At 39.4% G+C, this 23,583-nt stretch overlaps 2 protein-coding genes across 5 annotated transcripts; both read left to right on the top strand.

The window, feature by feature from the left end:
• Positions 1-1,752: 1,752 nt before the first annotated feature.
• Positions 1,753-10,625, top strand: LOC311251924 (T-lymphocyte surface antigen Ly-9-like). 4 transcript variants are annotated; one of them, XR_014621467.1, is made up of 11 exons: positions 1,753-1,973; positions 3,436-3,610; positions 5,481-5,783; positions 6,614-6,880; positions 7,241-7,336; positions 7,451-7,466; positions 7,609-7,679; positions 8,728-8,775; positions 8,860-8,907; positions 9,362-9,417; positions 9,697-10,625. XR_014621467.1 is itself a non-coding variant. In XM_084344596.1 (10 exons), exons 2-10 carry the CDS (start codon positions 3,532-3,534, stop codon positions 9,364-9,366), a joined length of 933 nt encoding a protein of 310 aa, XP_084200722.1. In that variant the 5' UTR covers positions 1,753-1,973; positions 3,436-3,531; the 3' UTR covers positions 9,367-10,625. The 4 variants fall into 4 exon arrangements, 3 of the variants coding, with proteins under 3 accessions (XP_084200722.1, XP_084200724.1, XP_084200723.1); XM_084344596.1 differs by having other exon boundaries at positions 9,362-10,625; XM_084344598.1 differs by lacking the exon at positions 5,481-5,783 and having other exon boundaries at positions 9,362-10,625.
• A 4,592-nt stretch (positions 10,626-15,217) lies between these two features.
• LOC311251923 (T-lymphocyte surface antigen Ly-9-like) lies at positions 15,218-22,974 on the top strand. The gene is made up of 7 exons (XM_084344595.1): positions 15,218-15,302; positions 18,366-18,668; positions 19,508-19,774; positions 20,957-21,070; positions 21,171-21,229; positions 21,325-21,393; positions 22,479-22,974. Exons 1-7 carry the CDS (start codon positions 15,224-15,226, stop codon positions 22,554-22,556), a joined length of 969 nt encoding a protein of 322 aa, XP_084200721.1. The 5' UTR covers positions 15,218-15,223; the 3' UTR covers positions 22,557-22,974.
• The last annotated feature ends 609 nt before the right edge of the window (positions 22,975-23,583 follow it).

The following is a 23,583-nucleotide window of genomic DNA, read 5'->3' as shown; positions in this document are numbered from 1 at the left end:
CAAGCTGTTTTTTGTAACATGAAATATTTTCCTCATTTCGACACATTAATCAAAACTATTATCATACTTCAGAGAGCTCTATAAGAACATGCAAATGGATCAGGAAGCAACAATAATTTGTTTTATGTCGTGTTTACGCAGCATGTTTCAGACTAATGATCGACAGACAGGGTTTTTTTAACGCCTATATTTTTGAGAGCAGGGCGGCCGATGGCTGATATATAATGCCAATATCATGTTTTGTTGTGTTTTTTTTTTATTAAATGCAATAATTCAGTAATAACAAATAATAATTTTGTATATCATTGACATTGACAACGGAGAAAAGACAGTTGGTTACCTTCAGCATGTCCGTAGAGGAGTGTATTCAGCACTAAACATTAAAAACAAGATTAAAACTTCATTAGACAATAATCACCGGCATTTAAAATCCAGCTATAAACAGCATCACACATTTCTGTGATGATATTCTGCTACAGAGCTACAGAGAGAGGACACAAATAAAAAAAAACCTCTTTAAAATTAATATAGCCTATACCGTACATTCACTGTGCAAATATGTGTGCAAAAGCCAGTGTAAAAATAACCACCCAAGTAGCATATTAAACATAATTCTCCACAAAAAAATAATGCCTATAATGATAACAAACACGAGTCTGCCTCTGAAAGTCAGCAATGTACTCACAGAATAACCCCAGTACAGAGAGCCAAGTGTGCCCCATGTTCACCTCCAACTGTTGATCTGCTTCTGAGAAAAAGTTCTACTTTGCATTAGTATTAATACAGGAAACAGAGATATTCCTCTCCTTTTACACCTCAAACACCTTCACTTGTGGCTTTGGCCGCAGCATACTTTGACATGTTTACACTTCCTGCCCACTGCAACAACTTATAAGCTCGTCTCTAATGCAAAAGGTTGGTTCCTAGTCCCTCAAGATTAACAAGTACAAAAAGTACAAAAAGTAATTATGATTATATTGAATCACATCACATTATATACGAACTAACAACTCATTGTGTTGATATATGCATGTTATGGAGAATATGCCCTCTGCTCTTGCACCGCCCCGATGCCTGTATTGCGATGAGGTGTGTGCTGTCTGTACACAGCACTTGGATTAGTGTTGATCTTTTGACTCCATTCTGAGTTTTAGCCTGTTTCAACTCCCGCTACCATTCAAATATCAAAAGTGTGCTTGTATTTCAATGCTTTATACCTTCTGTACTAAAATATTAGCTTTCTTTCAACAAGATTTTGCCACAGAGAATGAGTGGGAGGCACACCATCACAAGGTTAGTGGTTTAAACTCTGCCGCCGGCTACAACTACAAGTTTTAACATGACTATTGCTACTACCACTACCACTACTACTACTACAGCCTTTATACTACTACTACTTATTCTACTTCTGCTACTGCTAAACTACTACAACCACTGCTGCTCCATGGTGCAGTGGATAAAGCACATGGCTCATGATCAGTGGTGGACAGTAACGAAGTAAATTTACTTGAGTACTGTACTTAAGTACAGTTTTTGAGTATCTGTACTTTACTTAAGTATTATTTTTTGGGGATACTTTTACTTTCACTCCACTACATTTGAAGGACAAATATTGTAATTTTTACTCCACTACATTTCTATTGATGCTCTCGTTACTCACTACTTTTGAGCTTACGTCAGCTGATGATTTTTTTTTTTTTTTTGTGTGCAAAATTCAGAGAAAATAAACTGTTTCTGCTGATTTGCGTATGGTTTGTCTTAGTCGTATTGCCGTACCTGTACTGCGTCATGCCATACGAAGAAATGGAGGAAGAAACTGGAGAAACACGGGGGAAACTCCCACCGAGCACCCGTGGCCTTATCTCAAACCCATGTTTGATTCGTTTCAGTTTACATGTTTGTTGTGCTTATCGCGAACAAATTATATCACGGCCGACAAAAACTCGTCTTCCAACCTGAAAAAGCACGTCGCGGTATGTAAAGTTGTTACTAACGTTAGCTAGCACAATGTTGGTTAAATTGCAGATAAACATTTTAAACGTAATTGTATGTGTTTGTAGTATCATAGTTGCCATTTTTAAACGGTTTAAAAATATGGCAACTGTTGCAGTGCAGTTGAATGATTGAGTTGATTTTCTGCTCATGTTTTTTATACAATTCATATCAAAGAGTCCAAGGTAGGGGTTAGGTGTGGGTGTGTGTGTGTGTGTGTGTGTGAGAGAGATAGAGATAGAGTGGGTGTGTGTGAGAGAGAGAGAGTGGGTGTGTGTGTGTGTGAGAGAGAGAGAGAGAGAGAGTGAGTGTGTGTGTGTGTGTGTGTGTGTGTGTGTGTGTGTGAGAGAGAGAGAGAGAGTGTGTGTGGGTGTGTGTGTGAGAGAGAGAGAGTGTGTGTGTGTGTGTGTGTGTGTGTGTGTGTGTGTGTGTGTGTGTGTGTGAGAGAGAGAGAGTGTGTGTGGGTGTGAGAGAGAGAGAGTGTGTGTGAGTGTGAGTGTGTGAGAGAGAGAAAGAGTAGCATAGAGTGAGTATAGTATATATTTCACTTGTTGGTGAATGCAGCTGAGTCTGTGTTCTGAGGCTTCTTGTCTTTATTTGTTTATTTTTGAGCTATAAACTGTCTGTAGCAGAATCACATCAGTGTATTGTATAATGACATTAAGCTACTTTCCTTTCCTGTATTTCCTGAGATATTTTTTAAATACTTTTACTTAAGTAATTTTTTAAGCAAATACTTTAGTACTTTTACTTAAGTAATATTTTGACTAAGCTACTTTTACTTGTATTGGAGTAATATTTGACAAGGAGTATCTGTACTTATACTCAAGTAGTGAAGTTGTGTACTCTGTCCACCTCTGCTCATGATTCTGTGGTAAAGAGTTCACATCTTCATCTCCTCACTTTTCCAAACTTCACATGGTTGGACTACTGATGACACCAGTAGCAGTGTCTGAATGTTTTTTTTTACAAATATGTCGAACAATTACAACCTCTCTCATTTATAAATGTTAAGGCCTTCAGTTGTGCCAGGGTTGTTCCTCGTCAGGTAGTTAAAGGGCACAGGTTAAGTGCCGGAGAAACTGTGTCAGACTTTCTCAGCCAGTTTAACAGAAAATATATGTTCAAATATTCCCAATTGTGCCCAATGTGCAGAGGTTGTGTTCTTGCCTGAGTGGCCCATAGTTTGAATGGCTGACATGTGAATATTGTCTGAAAAACTCATTCTGAGTGGAAATGGTTCGTGCATGGCCCAGGGGAGGGTAGTTAATACCGTCCAGAACTTGTGAGGTGTGACTATCACACAGGCCACTCCTGCAGAGAGACAGAAATGACAGTAACACAGAATGACATGCAGGAGTGTAGGAGTGTCTGATGATAGGATGTGGTAAAGTTCTTCCTGCTCCAAGGTCAGCTAATGCAGACTTTCAATTTGTTTTTCAGACTGCCCCCTTCTGCTGTGTCTTCCCCTTTCCCTTCTCTCTAATTCGCCGCAACAGAGTTTGACCAGAAGAGGAAGAGGCATTGTTCCTTTCAAAGATGGCCGGTGGTTGCCTTCGATACTCGACCTGCTACTTTACATGCAGTGCTCTGCTGCTGCTTGGGGTCTCCATCAATGGTGAGCATACCTCTACTCAGTGAGGCTGTGTGGTTTTAATGTCTTGAGAGCATGAGCTTGGAACTGCACAGCTGAAGTACGTGGGCCAAGCTTACAATACTTCCTGGATGTCTGCATATTATCTGGGTATTGTGTGTTTAGAACAGTGGTGGACAGTAACGAAGTAAATTTACTTGAGTACTGTACTTAAGTACAGTTTTTGAGTATCTGTACTTTACTTGAGTATTATTTTGGGGGGATACTTTTACTTTCACTCCACTACATTTGAAGGACAAATATTGTACTTTTACTCCACTACATTTCTATTAATGCTCTCGTTACTCGCTACTTTTGATCTTACGTCAGCTGATGATTTTTTTTTTTTTTGCAAAATTCAGAGAAAATAAACTGTTTCTGCTGATTCGCGTATGGTTTGTCTTAGCCGTATTGCCGTACCTGTACTACGTCATGAGCACCCGTGGCCTTATCTCAAACCCATGTTTGAGATTTTTGTCACAAAAACTGATTCGTTTCAGTTTAAATGTTTGTTGTTCTTACCGCGGACCAATTATATCACGGACTACAAAGACTCGTCTTCCAACCGGAAAAAGCACGTCGCGGTATGTAAAGTAGCTATTAACGTTAGCTAGCTTAATGTTTGTGAAAGAGAGAGTGTGTGTGTGTGTGTGTGTGTGTGTGTGTGTGTGCGCGCGCGCACGCGCATGTGTCTGTGTGTGTGTGTGTGTGTGTGTGTGTGTGTGTGTGAGTGAGAGAGAGAGAGAGAGAGAGAGAGAGAGAGAGTGGGTGTGCACGCGTTAGTGAGGTGCGGCTGTCTTTGATGTGGGTTATCCGGCTCATTTTTGGCTGTGATGTATGATATAAGTAAACTAGCCAATAAGTTGTTTATCTGTAAATGTCAATATCAGTTCTTGTAGTGCCTGCATCTACATCTTTTTTATGTAGAGAAAGCATGGATGTCAGATGCAAAAATATACTGAACTGACCGCAGCTGTCTGCAATATATTTCATGTGTTGGTGAATGCAGCTGAGTCTGTGTTCTGAGGCTTCTTGCCTTTATTTGCTTATTTTTGAGCTATAAACACGTCTGTAGCAGAATCACATCAGTGTATTGTATAATGACATTAAGCTACTTTCCTTTCCTGTATTTCCTGAGATATTTTTTAAATACTTTTACTTAAGTAATTTTTTAAACAAATACTTTAGTACTTTTACTTAAGTAATATTTTGACTAAGCTACTTTTACTTGTATTGGAGTAATATTTGACAAGGAGTATCTGTACTTTACTCAAGTAGTGAAGTTGTGTACTCTGTCCACCTCTGGTTTAGAATAACATGATAGTTAAGTTTACTTTTGAATGTATTTTCAGATATTGTTGCATTTCCTTGCCTTGTGTAAAGCACTGCCTCTGTGCTTTTCTTGTTTTTATGTAGTTTTTGTGAACAAAACTGCAGAGAAATGCAGCTGGAAATCCAAATTTGATTTTAGCTGTCATCTTAAAAGCAAAATCTTGGCAAATTATAGTTGAAATACAATTAAAGAGTAACTTAATACCCAGCATTATCTTCCTGCACTGTCTGACTGAAAGTTTGAAATTGGGTTTCACAAGTGACCACATCCAGCAGCAATGTCTTTATGTGCAGAGGCTCCTGACCACAGGGCTGGTGTGGGAACAGGTCACAAGGAAACCTCCATGATTCAGAGCAAATGACGAATAAATGTTCTATCCCCCAAAAACAATATGTAATCTATCTTTCTGTCTATTTTGTTTCTCTCTCTGTAAACAGTGATAACCATCAGCTGTGATATCAAGATCTATATGACACTCTCAAAAAGATGACACTCACTCTGTTGTTTGCTTCTGCGTTTCAGATGTGGAGGCTTCCAGCTGTCCACGTGTCATCCAAAAAAAAGTTGGAGACACTGTGGAGCTTCCGTCATGCTTACCAACTGATGGGGTTACTGGGGCATTATGGAAATATGGAAGGATAAGAATTGCAGAGAAAGATATGCATTTTTCTGAAAAACAGTTTAAGGGCAGATTAGAGCTAAACCCCAAAACCTTTAGTTTAACAGTGAGAAGATTGACTCTCCAAGATTCTGGGAACTTCAGTTTTGTCTCAGATGTTAATGACAAACAAAGGAAAACAGTCATCATCTCTCTGCAAGTTCATGGTAGGATTCCCCCTTTTTTTGCCAAACATTGTGAGTTAAAAAATCAAAACAAACAAACAAACAAACAAAACCCACTAAGTATATGAGCATAACACACCTTAATCTTTGTCAGCGGTCAGTTGTCATTGTTGGTTAGGTAATGTAGGGTTTTACTCGGGTGAAGAATATGTAGAATTAATCACCAGAATAAATGATGGCAGAGTGCATTTCTGCACATCACAGGTATGTGGAAACTTAACATTTCTTTATGTTGTAACTTAATGTTTCTTTATGGTTCAATTGTATTTTAGGTGTTAGGTTAGGTTAAGGCACCACTTGGTTGGGTTGGGGGAAAAAAATAAATCATGATTTAACTTAAAATACCTGGTTTTGTTGCCACACACACGACCGGCAATTATCTCGATGTCTCCTCAAAAACATCCAGTTATGTTGCCTCTGACACAGCTGGACATTGCTTCATTGTCCAGCTGTGTGACACTTACAAATATTGAAATGCCGTCTCGATCTTTTGCCTCTGGATTGGCAGCGTTCTTGCTGACCTGTAACACCACCACGATCCTATCACTGTCCTGTGATGGAAGTACTGTAGGCTAATAATAGTAACAGTAATAGTAATAATAACACCTGTTGTGAAAATATTGATATAGTATGAAATTTGAATGTATTCATGGTTTGCAGAAACATAAAATGGCAATATTTCACTCTTGTAACTGGACTGATTTATTCCCAAAACAAGAATCAATTAATAGTTAAACTCAACATTTTCAGAAGGTTGTGTTACTCCTCGATGATTACTGTTTTTATTCTCTCTCCGTCCATTGCCTCATTAGAGCCCATTACTAAACAGCCCAGCCTGATTTCCACTTCAACCTGGCACCCATCGAATGAATCCTGCACAGTTTTTCTGGAGTGCAGTGCGACCTCTGACGGCGTTGTCAGCTACAATTGGACTGTGAGGAACAAAACCAGAAGTGGGTCCAGGCTGCAGTACATCATCAGGCCACAGGACGGAGACACAGAATTCACCTGCATGATATACAACTTTATCAGTAAGATGTCAGCGTCCCAAACTGTAAAGTGCAGTAACGCTACAAAAGGTATGTGCATCGAAGAGAAAGTACTGCTTTACTTTCATGGGTACTTCTAATAAATAAATACCTCGACGTCGATTGATACTGTGACAATATTGCAGGGATGGCTGTTGGTACTTTCACACAGTATTTACACAATGAGATTTTTGATAAATAATCATCAGTAATGTGGATTTAATGACTAAGTGGTATTAGAACACGTAGAACAGTCTAGTAGGTTTTGAAATTGATGATCAATTAACTGTAATGGAGCCTTTAAAACCAGGAAAAGACAAGACATATGCCATATCATGTTAAGGTGATATCCAAAATCTAAGACTGTATAGCATTACAGTTAAATGATATAATTATTATTCATTATTGCAGGGCCCATTTCATCTATTGTACCACTGATCATTGGGCTGGTTATTGGAATTTTGCTGAGTATTGTACTCTCACTGCTTTGCTACACAAAGTCAAAGGGTAAGTCCTCCTCTTGCCAATGTTGATGGTAACACTCACAATCACTAAATGATACTGAAGTCGTGAAACAGAGCAGTGGTTTCATTTGCATGTGACGTCTTTTCTTTTTCACAGGCCGCTGTTATAGCAGGTTGGGACACTTTCATCTACTACTTAAAAGCAAAAATATCCTGTTAATCCTGTAACTGTTCTTTACTGATTTGTCTTACATACACTATTTTTTACCGTTGTTTTTATTATTGCTAATATACATGCTTAACTTCATGCTTCAGGCACATCCAGTCCCAAACCCAGGTCAACCCAGCTGAAACTCAAGAGCAAGTGTACTCCTCTCTCCTCCACGGTCAGTCCTCTATCCAATCCTGTTCGCTTTTCTTTTGCTTTTACAGCTATTTCAGACCATTTAAATATATGATATGCACGATTTCTGCATGAAAATGTCTTAAAAAGACCATTGTTTATATATTTTGTTGATTTGTGTATTTATGTTATTCCAAATGTTTCCAAACCCACAAATTTACTCCAGGTAGCAGTGTGTTTCATTTGCCTGCCTGTTGATATAACTTTAGGGAAGAATGAGAGAGCGAGCAAGGAAGTCAGCGAACGGGACTTAGCATAACGTGAATACAATTTTAATACATTACTTCATCAATAAAGACCTTTTCCTGAGTCATGAGTTTTTATCAGTATTTGGTGTTTTTCTACCACCAGGTTTTTACTTGTGCAAGTTAGACCACGTGATCATTCGTGTTCATTTGCGTTATCATTTGCTTTGCGATATAAACTCAAAGTTTTATTGTACACTAGCTGTAAGCTAACGAGCAATAGCACGCTCCAGGGGAGTATGTGTCTGTCTATTCAAATTCAGGTCAACCTCTCACTGAGCTCAGCACTCACCAGAGACTTCAACCCCCAGAGAGGTTCTCTTTCTTCTTCTTCCCCTTTCATTCATAAAGTGAAGAGCATTTCCCCTGCAGCTCCAGTCAGCAGTCAACATTACAGCACATAAACACCCAACAGTGTTAATCTTTATGGATCGCTGCTGCAGTCAGGTTGATAAACTGGAGTGAAGAAAAATCCACTTTTTAATCCCAAAAGGTTCAAATTAATCTCTGAGCTCTCCTCCTGTCAGTACACGACTCCGGATCAGAGCCGAATCTGATGTGATTCTGGGTGTTTATTCCTCCAGGAGGACTGGTCCCACGCACTCGGCAAATGTCTGTAGATGCCTAGCAGCATAAACTACATATTGTGTGTTTAAAACCCTTTTAAGTCAGCCTGGTTTTTGAAAGTAAATTGCCAAAAAAAGACTAAAAGACAGGGAATTGCAAATATTTAAGAGCACTCATGAACATTCATTCATATGATCTTGCATTATCTCTGACCTGTAGGTGATGGTTGTGTCTATGAGACAATGAGAGGTCCGGATGCTGGAGCAGGTACAGTATGAACATTATTTACCATGGAGGTTTTTAAATAACTCAGTGTTTAAAAGTCAAGTAATCAAAACATTGTTATTTCAGGTGAAGGACCAAATCAATACGTAAATGTGACACCTGCAGGAGTTCATGGTAAGCAGACGAAGTAATGTGAGTGTGGGTTTTGTCACCTACAACAGCTCATCATTTTTCCAGACATGAAAACATGCTGTACATACACTGTGGTATAACTGTAAATGTGAGTATCATAGCAACACATCTCTGTAAGAGGAAGTGTGAAGATGACGTACACCCACCACCCAGCACCATGGCTGATTCTAATCTCTTGCTGTGGCTATTCAGAGGTGTGAAGTCAATCATTAAAAATATCCTGAAGAAAAACCCTTGATCAAATTTTAGGGTTAGTGTTGCTTTAAATGTTTCAAATGGTATTTCAGATGAAAAGTGTTCCATATCCATATGTTTCTATATCATTTACCTGGTGATGGTTGTGTTTATGAATCCATGAGAGGCTCTGAAGAAGCTGGAAACAGCTTAAACTTGAGTTGTTTAATAAAAACTAACCTTTATCTCTGATATATTCCAGGTTGATAAAAAGGAGTGCATCATCAGCAAAACAAGAGAACCACATTCATGTTTACTGTAGGTTGATTTATCTAGCAAATAAATATCTTTGAAAAGTTAACAGTTAACTTACTTAATCACATATAGGTGAGTAGTTTTAAGTATTCTAAGTCATTTTTGTAATAAGCTGGATATGTGATCTAAAAGTCAAATGGTAATCACTTTAAAACCCCAGGCATTTAAAAGTAGATACTAACTCAATTTGTTAACCATTTCTAGTAAACATTTTCTCAGACAATGCTGATAACGTGTTTTTTGAAGTTGTAAAGGACACGTTTTGTTTAATCTGTATTTTAGGAGGAGTTGCAGTTGACGAAGTTGTTCTTGTACTTTATCAAATGCAAGCTTAAGGTATGCATCAGTCCTGCATCGTCGTGCCTGTTTTGTTCCTGGTGTCACTGTGAGTGCTCCTAGTGTTTTCTGCCCTCATGTTATTGCAATCCGGCCTGTATTCCCTGAGCTTCATCCTGGTTTGCACCTCATTTAGTTTTAGTATTTCTAGGATTTGCATTTGCCTGTTTTGTGTCAGTTTTGTTGCTTGCATTATGGAGATTGGACTTATCATTGAAGTTCGCTTTTTGTGTCTTAACCCACCTGCTGCGATGTTTTGCGCTTGGGTCCTCATCATTTTGCAAACTGTAACAGTAAAAGTCAGGTGCAGTCTATGTATTAATCTATGTAATATGTCAGACTTTGATACTCAAGGCTATTTAATACTTCATATCATCATCACATTATTGTAAAATAAGTGGTAACCACTGCATGTGAATGCATGTATGGGCAAAATCTCTAAATCATCAGGCCGTACATTTTTTTTTTAAAGCTTAATCATTTGCTGTGTTATAAGCAGTCATAAGAATGCTATCAGTAATTTACTTTACACTGGTAATTTTTTGTCGTGCATGCAGGTTTAGATTTTAGCCACTTGGTGGTGCCATATCATTTTCCCTTTACTTGCTGTTTAGTGGTTCCACTGGTCAAATATCATTGCTTTTGCAACAATGAGTGCATATTTAAGTTAATGCATTAATCAGTTTTTTTCCTCTATTTGAAGATAGCATGGTACATGTTGTTCTCTCTTAAAAACTATGCATGTATGTTGTATGAATCAATGTATGTTGTCTTATATTTAACAGTCAATACCTGTGAGTATTGTGGTTACATTGAAAGTAATTTTAACTTGTTTTATGCCCACAATTGATGTACAGCCCTAAAACATTATTGTGAAATAAATGTACACTTTTGAACTCATCTGATTTGTGTTTCTGAGTTTTTCTAGGGGATTTGAAGGGTCAGGGTGTGCCATTATGTCCTGGTTCTGTTTCTTTAATGACTCACTGACTCGCGTCATTTTCGTGGTACTGTATCACTTCTCCTTTCGAAAAGAAATGTCAGCCAACTTGTTTAAGTTAGACTTGGGGGTTTTACCAAGAACATGGTCAGCTGGCCAGGTGATTTTTCTGAATGTCCAAAATGGCAACTTGTAATCTAAATGGTGTCTTTGACACTCAAAATAATGTGACAGAGAGAAGCACTCTGCTGTATGCAAAGTTCCTCAAAAAGAAGCTGACATATTTATTCCACTCGGCCATTATGACATTGCTTCATATCCCCCGCCCACAACATACTCCCCCTACTCTCCGACGCTGCTCACTCTGTGCAATGCTGTGAAGGATACTTGCAAAAAACACCGTGTCATGTACAGTATATCTACTCCAGAACTGCTGAACTTACAGGGTAAAGGTTCTGCATGCTTGAAACCAGTCGAAGAATTTGTCAGAGCATATTTTGTACTGACTATCCATTTTACATCTATTCATTCTCTTTAAAGGCACACTACGCCTTAAATATGAGGAAATACAGGAAGAGGGCAGGGTCACTGTAGTTACAGACACCACCACACACTTCTAGTGGGTCATAAGTGATGCTTGAGAGGGATTACTTTTCTTTATGTTTTTTTAAAATCCTGCATAATATACCTACATTTAACCTGTTTGCCAGTATAGAGTATAGCTTGGTGAGGTTTGCACATATTTTTTAATAATTTTATTATGTTTTTATTAACTTTGAGTATAAGTTGAATGCCTAAAAATGTAAAAACAAGACTAAGGGCTGATTCTGCTGTGCGTCCTGCACCGTTGGTCCAGCTAAGCGAATCGTTGCAGAAGAAGATAAACAGAAAAGGAAAGGGAAAGCCCCTAGAGCTTGTTGTTGTAGCATCCATGAGTTCACCCATTTAGTGCTGTTTCTGCTTATTTCTCTCCACTGCCTCGGCACCATTTGCAATTTTTTCTCAATTAGAAGTGACTCCATTAGCAAGCCTTCCAGTTTCGCTCTTTAAATGACAAATACAGTCAACTGCCATACCTGGTGGTATGGAGCATTTTTTCCTGTCACATAGGCTCTGAATGTACAAGCTAGTCGGCTGTAGTATTTGCAATGTGTTCAGGTGCAGCTTTTCGGCCGGGCAACAGCTGACATGAGACGACGCAACAGTCAACCTTGTTGGTTTGCTGCGTCTGGGCCCTAAGAGTCACCAAAGATGCTATCAGCTCTGTGAGGTTGGACAACAGTCCTTAAAGCCACATGCTAATGTCAGCATGCTAACATGATCACAGTGATTGTGCTAACATGCTGATGTTTAGCAGGTAATCTTTGCCATTTTCGCCATCTAAGTGTCGGGTGGTAACATGCAAACACTTGCTAATTATCACTTCACAGCTAAGGCTGGTGGGAACTAAGGTGCAAGGTTCAGATTGTTTGTCATTGTAAAAAACATATGACTAACTGACAAACCTTAGATCACAAACATTGATCATTTAATACGCTTTCAAATTATGCTACGTTTTGTACGTTTATTTAAAATGTGTAGATTTGGATACAAGTGACATTGCATGAGAAGGCTGAATGCAACTGTACTATAAAGTGATGTGAGGTTTCACACAGAAAAAAAAACTTTTCCACACATCATGAGAAATGTGCTTACTTACAGAGCACATGTGATAAAACATAGATGTGTGAAGTCACACACCAGTTTTTTTTGGCTGCTCCTAAGTGGAGAGCATCATTTACAGTTTGTATTGACATTGTGGGTTTATCTGTGAAAAGGCTTTAAAACCACCTTAGAGTTTAAGGGAAATCAACCTTTGACTGACAGGCAGTGCACAGACCACCACTAGAAATACCACGCAGTACGGGGAAGTTTATTTCAGACTTGTCTAGAACTGAAACCACAGTCTTCCATTGCTGGCTGTTGAGGCACTCTGCTGTAGTGTCAGGGGTTAGCTGAAGAGTCCTTTTCCTGCACTTTAGTCCAACCAATCCATATATTTAAAGATAAAATACGTAACATTTCTGCATTAAAACATCTTAAACAACTACACATGTGCTATACATTTTGTAATCCTAAATGTTTCCAACAATGTTCAAAGTCAGTCAGTCAGTACATTTTGAGAAAATCAATTCAGAGGAAGGAAGCTGGTGAACCAGGCCAACCTGAGAGGTTCCCTATAATGTTGATTCCCAGGAAACTGAAAGTGTTCAGCTGCTCCACCTCAGCTCCACCGATGTAGACAACAATCAGCTACTTGGATTTGCTGTTGTTGAGCAATAATGTTCTCGGTTTCACTACTCAAGACGCAAGATTGTTAGCATCTCACTCCCACAGGAGACTGTTCCCCCCTGCCTCAAGACAGCCATCAAGTCTGCTGCGTCTAGTCCCTGTGGCTCTCACCCCCATCCTGATGAAGTGCTTTGAGAAACTGGTTCTCCAGCACATCAAAGATAACATCCCTGCGAGCCTGGACCCTCACCAGTATGCTATCAGAACCAACAGATCCACAGAGGATGCCATATCTACTGCCCTCCAGTCAGTTCTCACACACCTGGAGAATAACAAAAGCGACACCAGGATGCTGTGTGTTGATTTCAGCTCAGCATTCAACACAATGAGTACCACACTCTCCAAATGGATATTGGACTCCCTTACAAGCAGACCCCAGAGAGTACAGATTGGCAGCCACAACGCCTCTATGTTAGTGCTCAACACTGGTGCTCAGACCCCTCCTATTCACACTGTACACCGATTACTGCACTCCAAGACATCAAGAGAACTCTACTGTGAAGTTTGGGGATGGCACCACCATCATCGGACGCACTACAAGCAATGATGAGGGTTCATATGGGAGGAAATCAACAATCTTCCAGAGTGGTGCACAGAGAACAATCAACTGTTCAACATCAGCAAGACCAAGGAGCTGATTGTTGATTTTAGAAAGAAGGAGGCAAAGACTCACACCCCTGTCTACATCACTGGAGCAGGTGAACAGTTAAAGGTTCCTTGGAATTGCCATCACTGAGAACCTATCTTGGTCATCACACATCACCGCCCTGGTAACTTAGGACGGCTGAATTCCAGAGCAAGATTCAGGTCAACTTTTACAGAGGAGCAATAGAAAGCACCCTGACTGAAAAACATCACAAACTGTTATGGGTCGTGCACGGCCCAGGACAGGAAGGCTCTGCAGCAGGTGATTAAAAATCAGCCAGAGCATCACTGGTACCGATCGACAGAGCATCAGTGACATCATGCCTTAGGTTTGGTATGTTTACTAGAGATAAAATCCTGTCCTTGTGTTTTATCGCTTGAAAATGTGCCACAAAGAGCACAATGATGCACCTTTTTGCAGCATGATAAAGGCTGAACCACCCATTATCTTGAGGGTGGGGTGAGGATGGTGAACCACCCTTTATCTTGCTTCTTCTCTTGCTTCGTTTATCAGTGCTCAAGGCTGCAAACAAACCCTAAATTTTGCCCAAGTTGCAAGCATGGTGCAGACGGAGGTATTATTCACATAGCTCCTCTGAACGTGACAAGTAAACGAAGAAGAAAAATGCAGGTATTCATTACACAAAAATCCAGAGTCCATCCAGGGTTAGGACTAACTGTCTCCCTGTGTTTTCCACCAGTTCTCCGCTTCTTTTCAATTCAGTTAAAGACCGGTGCTGGTCAAGACTCCTTACTACGTTTAAGTCAAGGTCATACCCTACAGTCCAGTGGTACCTTTGCAAACCTTCGGAAAATTGGCCGCACTTTCTCCCAGTGGAAAACACTCAACAATCCTCTCAGCACTCTTACTGTAGCACTGAACAGACTGTAAGTTGCTTTCTTGTTTGGTCTTACAGTAACACTTAAAATATACCGTCTATTAACATAATGTTCTTCATTCTCTTGATGACATTAACTCTTAGCCAATGTGAAACAAACACTGTAGCATCTCCTTATCTAGGGATATCTGATGACAGGATGTGGCCTCTGTAGGCGGAAAGGTTTTCTGATATGGTCACCTCTCACTCTCCTCGAGCACACATTCACACAACTAGAGTGCTTGCTGTAATCTTTAGATACATTAGGTGCCAGCTAGAGGACTGGATTGGTATAATATAGAGTCAGGACTACCAGAGGTCATGGCAAATGTTAGGCAAACTTGAACATTCAATTTGTTTTTCAGTTTTGTCACCTAACAGAAACAAATAGTAATAGTAACACATTATAATCTAATGCATAGCAGCTGACTGTGATTTAGCAAAAAAGCTCTGACGGATGATTATTCATTAAACTTTCGCTTTTAGCGTTTTCTAATTCTGTTCATGTTCAGGGGCTTTTTTTTCTTCTGGCAGTATATTAGCGCAGGCCACGCTGCTTCTTCTGCTTCTTTGTGACAGGAACCTTCCCCCACACTCCACCCTCTTTTTTTTTTTTGTGCTAACTTGACATGACAAGAGACCAGAAGAGGAAACAGTTGTTGTTCCTCTCACCACAGAGATGGTTGGAGGTCGCCTTCGTTGCTTGAGCTGCGTCTTAACATGCACTTCTGTGCTGCTTTTGGGGGTCTGTCTCCAAGGTACGTACACCGTCGATCGTAAATTTATGGATTTTGAGTACGTTTTTTTTTTTTCTTTTCTCATGTGCTCAGAATAGACAGCAGGATTTACTGGATGTGCGCATGTAATTTCGGGAAATGACGTGTATTCCTTGGAAGATGCCCAAAGTCAGTCTGTCTTGTGTGTTTGCAAATCCAAGGTGGTGTATAAAGAGCACCTGTGAGAAATGAAGCTGGGGCTTCAAAGCTATATTGGTAATATACTGACCTGACACCTGGGGCATTCAAATGATAGAAATGAATTCAACAACTGAACTCAATGTTCAAGATAGCTTTGATGTTCTCTCATGAAAATAAAGGCGCAATCTGATCATGGTGCTCAACATCTATTGAAGCTTCTTTTTCGGTTGGCATTGATCGGCAGGCTATCATATCTTGTGGTCTACATTTGTAGATATGTTTTGCCTTTTACTAGACACTGTGTCAGCAAATTTCCTGCTGCATCTGCTGGACTGCACACTTGAAAATCCTGACATAACTCAGATATGGGTCAACTCTTCGGTTTCTATCTCGTCCTCTTGCTGACAGGATTGGTTATATACTTATACCTTCTGATATACTTTTAGTAGTTGGCCTATTTCCGATAGATTGAAGTTGATCACAGCACATACAGTACTTGATTAGACAGGAACAAGGGGTATTTGCAGAAGTAGAGGAGGGTATGCTAGTGTGAACCTCAAATGTTGTGGGCGGTACTAAACCCTGGATGTAGTGACGGTGCCCCTGTGAAAGAGTGTCATGGGGACCATGTTTAACCCTGGCATTAAAGCAAAGTATATAGAAATGATCGTGTGATTTGGCGACCACCACAGTTTAACAGTTTGTCAGACGTAATGTATAGGTGCTAACTACGAACAAAACTCATCACGTCATAACAATGTTATGTGGTGAAAACGTGTACGTGTGTTTGGTTGATCCTACCCTGTCACTGAAGTTACAAATGATGGGGGGGGGGGGGGGGAGAGAGACAACCCAAATACAAGACACCAAGACAATTTCACAAAACAGACAAAAGCATGCTGGGCAAATCTAAGAAGTAAAGTGTTATCTAAAAATGTAACTTAATACAAAGCAGGCTGAAGTGCGGGGGGACCACAGGGAGCATTGCAGCAAGCACGCAGACCAAAACTGACGAGCTGATAACAAGAGAACGAACACACTTGGACTAAATACACAAGGACTAATCAACTAGTAAAACACAGGTGAACAGGGAAAAAGGTGGGAAAAGGATAGGCAAGAAGCGTAAAAGAAAACATGACACACGAGGATGACACCCACGAAACAGAACAGGAAAACACAAAATTGAAAAAACAAAACCAAGACAAAATGCACTTAATAGTAAAGTTTAGTCTGAGTGCATAGTTTGCTTGCTCAGATATCGGCGATGTTGTTCCCCGTAGAGCCAAGGATTTTGAAAGTGGTAACAAGCATGTAGATGAAGGGAGGAGAATGCTTGAGGAAAGTTTTAAAGATATATAACCTCCATGGATCACAACGCTATAATAGAAAATGTCATAATTGACCTTTTTTGCAGTCTGAGGTGTGCTGTCAATGGTTTTAAAGACGTCTCTTTCATAGTATTGGTCTATGGGGAAAATGCTTTTAAGGCCACAGGGGAGTTTCTTGCAGTAGCACAGGGAGTGGCCACTGGGAGAAATTGAGAGTAAGGCTGATCTCCTCGGCTGTATCCAGGTATAAATAATACATTCATGGGAGACTTCCGACTGAACGGAGCCCTATGTCAGACCTATACAGAAACCCACTCCCACCCAGTAGCCTCCGATAACACAGGTTTCATTATGAAAAAACCACAGACAACATCCGGTGAGTTAGACTAAGTTCACAGATACAAGCCGTTATTGTTTCACTATTGCATCAATATGTTGTTACTACCATGCACATGCTAATTAAGTGTTGTTCCATCCAATTGTGAGGCCAACCAACAGCCAATGTTACATTTACACACAACATGACAGTGGAAACAGGTCAACATTTCCTGCTCCACCACTAGAAACAGCACTGACCGAAAGTGATGAACGGCTCTGACTAAAAGCGTTCCACTGAGGTCAGAGTCTGTGGTTTCACTGCGTTTTAGTTGGAAATGAGACTAAGGTAACCTGCCAGTGAGCTATTACTATTCACAGCAACAACAATGGCCGTTACACAAATACTTTATTTCTTATTATTTTTATTTCCTGTTGGCGATCTAAAAAATAAAATCTTTTTTTCTTTTTCTTTTGAAAAGCACTTTTTGTTCTGGACAAAGTAAATCCACAAAACACAACAACAATTCAATTCATGACTCGTATGATTTTTTTTCTGATCCTCCCCCCTGGTCTATGGTTGAGTCAGAGGACTAAAATAATTTGTTATGGTCTACGTCATCGTTAAAGGAAACCAATGGTGACTTTTCAGCAGGAAGAGACAGGAAACAAGCAAACAAGTGCTAAAGGAAGACGTCTTTTTTGCATATTCCACGTTACATCATGTTGTCATGTTGGATTATATCATCTTATGTTATACCATGTCGTGTCGTCATACCATGCATGTTAATTATATTGTGTCATGAATGTATAATTGTCATGTCTGCTGCTATTAATCATGTTATGTTTCATGTCATCCTATGCTGTGTTTTCTATGTACTTCATGTGAAGTATTTTAACACTCAAATAAATCAACTTCTTATTTGGACATTACTAAATTCTGACCTGTTCCTCCTAAACTCCATGAAGTGGGTAAAAGCATAAATCAATCTTAGATACATTATCATGTCCAGTTTGAGAATAACAGAACAAACGCAGGGAAAAAGCAGAAGGTTTTGCAGTGCATGTACTTTCACACGTTGCATACTAGGCCCAGAGGTTATGATTCCAGGTGATTTTGTGCTGTTTGCTCTCACTTTATGAGTACTTAAGACAATCTCCAGTGATGGGAACAGACAAATATGACAGTGAAATTTCAAAAATATGTAAAAATAAATAGATAAATAAAAATACTCTGTTGTTTGCTTTGCTTGTGTTTCAGATGTGGAGGCTTCCAGTTGTCCACGTGTCATCCATAAAAAAGTTGGAGACACTGTGGAGCTTCCGTCATGCTTACCGACTGATGGGGTCACTGCAGCATTGTGGAAATATGGAAAGATAAAAATTGCAGAGAGCGACAGGAATGTTTCTGAAAAACAGTTTAAGGGCAGATTGCAGCTAAACCCCCAAAACTTTAGTTTAACAGTGAGAAGACTGACTCTCCAAGATTCTGGTAACTTCAGTTTTGTCTCAGAGGCGAATGACAGACAAAGGGAAACAGTCATCATCATTCTACAAGTTCATGGTAAGTAGCTTCTGTTTTTACTAACCGAATAACCTAATCATTGCTAATGAATTGTCATTTCTTTTTTTTAAAATCAGTTGATTGATTAAAGGATAAGTTCACCCAAAAACGAGAAATTAGTCATCAACTACTCAACATTTCTGGAGCTTCACAGCAAAACAGCGTTTTCCTAAACAACAAAAGCAGCTGGACACTTGTTCTGAAATAAAACTTGTAAACTCATTGTCTTGGGGTTGATTATATACAACAACCCAATTTTCATTTTTGAAAAATTCTTACATATTGCACCTTTAACAGTTAGTAACATTGCCAAAGCCTAAAAAATATATATTTTTACTCAAACAGCAAATGTTTGTAAAATGTCACATCACATAATATTATTCTTTTATGGTTATGGGTTGTCAGTGAGTCACTGATAACAATGTTCTGATTGTTCTTGTTTTTAGGGAACTTTAGGTGGGAACTCTTCCCACATGTAGTTTTCTTACTACACCTGACAACCATACCACTGCACAGAATGAAGCATGCATCTTCCCATGGACGAGGAGCTAGCTAACTAAGCTAGTTAATGTTACAGTTCAGCTGAGGAGGACGCCATTAATGTTTACACTGATGTTTACTAGTGCCATCTAATTCACTCATATTTGAATATATATATATATATATATTGGAAACTAGATTTAGGGATTTGAACTGATGTGAATTGTCCTTCCTTTGCTATCCCTGCATTTGTTTTGTGTCTTTTTTATGACCGTATGTGATGTATTCAACAAATTCAGCCAGCTGCGATGTCTAAGTAGAAGTGTCTCTCTCTGTCCCTCTCTAAACTGCCTCATTAGAGCCCATTACTCAACAGCCCAGCCTGGCTTACAATTCCACCTGGCACACATCGAATGAATCCTGCACAGTTTTTCTGGAGTGCAGTGCGACCTCTTACAGCGGTGTCAACTACAATTGGACTGTGAGGAACAAAACCAGAAGTGGGTCCAGGCTGCAGTACATCATCAGGGCGCAGGACGGAGACACAGAATTCACCTGCACGATATACAACTTTGTCAGTAAGATGTCGGCGTCCAAAACTGTGACATGCAGTAACAATACAAAAGGTATGTGCAAGAGTGGAGATTAGAGTTTATCACTGTTGAATTAGGGGTTTGATTTTAAGGCAGGAAAAACAGGGGTGAATCTCGATATCTGAACTCTCTCAACTTTCAGCGAAAAGTAATGCCCCAAAACACAAAATGTTACAAGAAACACCAAAAGTTACGGGGTTAGATGCAGCCCCAGATTACTTTACTGTACATTAGCCGTAAGATAAGCACCATGCACACCAATTCAGACACACACCAGAGACTCCACGTCCCTCCTTTATTTACCTTCTCCTCTCTATGTTCATAAAGTAAAGTACATTTCCCCTCCTGCTCCAGTCAGCAGTCGTCATTACAGTATAATGGAGGTCAGCTCCACGGATGATAAAGGTTGATAAACAGGAGTGAAGATAAATCCACATGTTTATCCCAAAAGTCATAAAGTAATCCCTGAGCTCTCCTCCCGTCTGTGAATGGCTCTGGATCAGAATCAGAAGTGACTCAGGGTCTTTGTTCTCCAGAGGGTGCGGCTCTGCCCTCGACTGAACAGAAGCTACTTCCCCCGGCTCCAGCCGGCCCTCCATACAACAGAAGTTACATGTTGTATGTTTAATTACAGTTGTTTTAATTCAATTTTTTTATAAAATGTCTAATTAAGTTATGACTAGTCATAATTTCCAATGAAAATGCCTCCACTTCCTCACAATTAAACATATTTTAATTCTTCTTCTTGGGTCGCTAGAACTAATAATACAATTAAAAAGCAATTGTAGAGTTATGATGCTGAACTGCTTTCCTGCATACTGAGGAAAGCATTAGCCAAAACGCTGTACTTGGTATTTTCATGCATTGTAAAGTGATATCGAGGCATGTAGTTTTAACCAGCCAGAAATCTGGTTTCAACATCTGTCACGTGAATCCTGTGAAACTGATAAATGATCGGCTTGCCATACAGGATGAGAGCATAGATCACTGATGATGTTGATTAGCGTTATGATTGCTACTTGCCACCGTGTCACTTTCACTTGCTGTTTTCTCATCTACTGATGAGAAATGTAATTGCTGTATTTTACCAATTATTTATTTTTGCACCCATTGTTGAAGTGGCATTCTTGTTTTATTAATTCTATTCGACCTTGTGCAAATGTGATCACCATTGCTGTTACTCTGTCATAATAATGATAATATCATCATTTGCAGGTCCCCTAAAATTTGGCATTATCCTGATCCTGAGTGTGGTGGGAGGAGGTTGCTTCATGATGGTCATAATTGTAATAGTGGTGTGTGTTTGTTACTGCAAACAAAGTCAACCAGGTAAGAACTGGTACATTAAATAACACTGTGTCCCTTTTTGACTTCATAATGTTAGCAGTTGTCCATAACACCGTTGTTTCTTCATTGAATCTACCACCAGGTAGTGACGCAAATGAGCTGACAGTGTACGCTGACATCAGTGAAGTTGCAATTAATGACGTAAGTATGCAGTAGGAATTCAATACTTGTTTTAGAGGATGAAATGCATGTTTTACCCACATTGTCGTTTCTTGTTTCTTTGCTTAAATCTCCAGGATCCAACCTCGAAGCCATGCTCAGTGTATGAAACCATTGATAACAGAGGGAAGCAAGTCACACCAGGGGTAAGAGCAAAAGTTTTGTCTTTGAGGCTCTTGCAGGTTAGCGTATATATCATTTAACAGCTATAGCATGTGGCTACAGTGTACTTTTCACTCCTTTAGATCGACTAAATGACACATTTTTTTTTACGATTTTCGTTGTTGCTTTGCTTTAAGAGAAAAATACAATTAAAGGTGCAATATGTAAGAACTGGAATAACTCCAAACAAATTGGGGGCCGAATATCACCAGAGTACCCACAAGCTGCTGCTAACTATAGCTGCCGTTGGCTAGTTAGCTCAGTCAGCCATACAGATAGTGTTTCAGACTGGGTTTACAAGACAGGGTGGGCTGGGGCTAGCTGGTTAGCATGCTAACTTCAGTAGACATCTCTGCAACACAATACCTAGATGTCTTTGACATTACATCAATACTGTTTTTTCTTCACATAATTTTTTTTTTATGCTTCAAACCAAAGTTCGTACATTTACATGTACATTTCCACCTCTGGAAACTCTTATTCTAATGGCATGACTAGTGACACAAAGATCACTGGAGTATTTCATATGCACAAAGGGCTAAAAGCTAGTTTGTGCAACATGGCCACAAGTGGTTATTACAGGGTGATGGTTAATCCACAAATGACGTATACCAGTCGCACTGTCATCGAGTCAGCCTTCTTAAAGAAATGTAATTTACAGAGCAATCTCTAAACCCATCGGCTAACGTCTAACGATATGGGTGTACCGACCGATCTACACAAGTCCACATCTCTGACTGCTTGCTAGCATTCAACTAAAGCCCGCTCAGAAGATTTTATTTGCAACTAAATATCGTGCTACTTTTTCTTTCAGAAGATACATACATACCTTCTTTTACACATGTTTTGACAGGCAGGTACCTTGAAGATTTAGTAGATAAACCCATATTGTTGTTTGCAAACCACATCCTTTAATGCTGCAGGGTTCTGAATGATGAAATTATGCTTGTGACATTTTTTACTTAATATTGCACATTGTGTTTTTTAAATGAATTCCGAATAAAAGGACTCTTGCAAAAGAGTATGACACTGATGGTTTTGTGTTTACCTCTTTTTGTCACACATGTAGCCCCAGACTGTGTACGACAAGATCCAGCTCAGTCGTGTGAGGAAGGCGTCGGTGTCGCCCTACCAAGACATTTCTTAGAGGTTCACAGCTTGAGATCAAAAACAAAACACAAGATATTTTGCTCAAAGCAACATTGGAAAAGGCACATTCTAAAGAAATTAAGGCTAATATGATGAAAGAATGATCCAACACTTTTTTTTAATAGAAAGTGTACATTGACTGCCATGTTATGCTTTTGTAAATGCCTAATTTGTGGTCTTGGGAGACAGTTCCAACTTACCTTTAACATATAAAAAAAACTGCTATTATATTTTGAAGCTATCTATGCCTCAGTTTTTGTAACACTGTTGTAAATTCTGTAAATACAGAGATTATATTTTTAAATGTATGTTTAGCATGCTCTCTAATGGAAGTACTGTAGATCTTATTCCTGAAACCTGCATGAACAATGTCTGATGTCTGCAGCGGTGGCCATATTAAACTGCATTTACTGTGATTGTGTCACTGTGTCTTTGCAAGCACATGTAAAGCAATATGTAATTTTTCTACCTTAAAATAACAGCTTCAAAATCATGTTGACAGTGTCTTTTTACAGGGTGAATGGTGTCTCTGTCTCAGCCACTCTGCCCACCATCACTTGTTTCTGCACTATGTAACTTAAGTGAGAGTGTAGGATCACAGCGTTACACATGTGTTTACTTTAACATACACATACATTGTTATGATATAATGATTTCTGTTCATAGTTTGCACCTACATTATGCCTGACAAATAGCTGCAGACCTGGGATTTGTATTTGGTGGCGTTGGATGGTGTTGCACTCTGAAAACTGTGGGGGGCGCCAAATCACACAAAATACCAATTTTTACATGATGTCACTAAAAATACAGTCATCCACATTTAACCTATGTAATGTGTGGTGAGCTGTAAAATATCATTACTAGCTTGAATATTGGAACCTAAGCTGATTGTTTATTAAAAGGCATCAAGCTAGCACAAGTAAGATGATGAAATGCAGCATTAGAGGCATTCAAAGTTTACACATAATCAATGGCTCAGCTGATATTTTTCAATGACTATCTGGTCACCAACCATGATATTATCA

The sequence above is a fragment of the Pagrus pagrus genome (genome assembly GCF_965226575.1).
Source record: "Pagrus pagrus genome assembly, chromosome: 22".
Taxonomy (NCBI): domain Eukaryota; kingdom Metazoa; phylum Chordata; class Actinopteri; order Spariformes; family Sparidae; genus Pagrus; species Pagrus pagrus.
The sequence above is the reverse complement of the archived record's forward strand: the minus strand, read 5'-3'. Positions and strand labels throughout refer to the sequence as shown.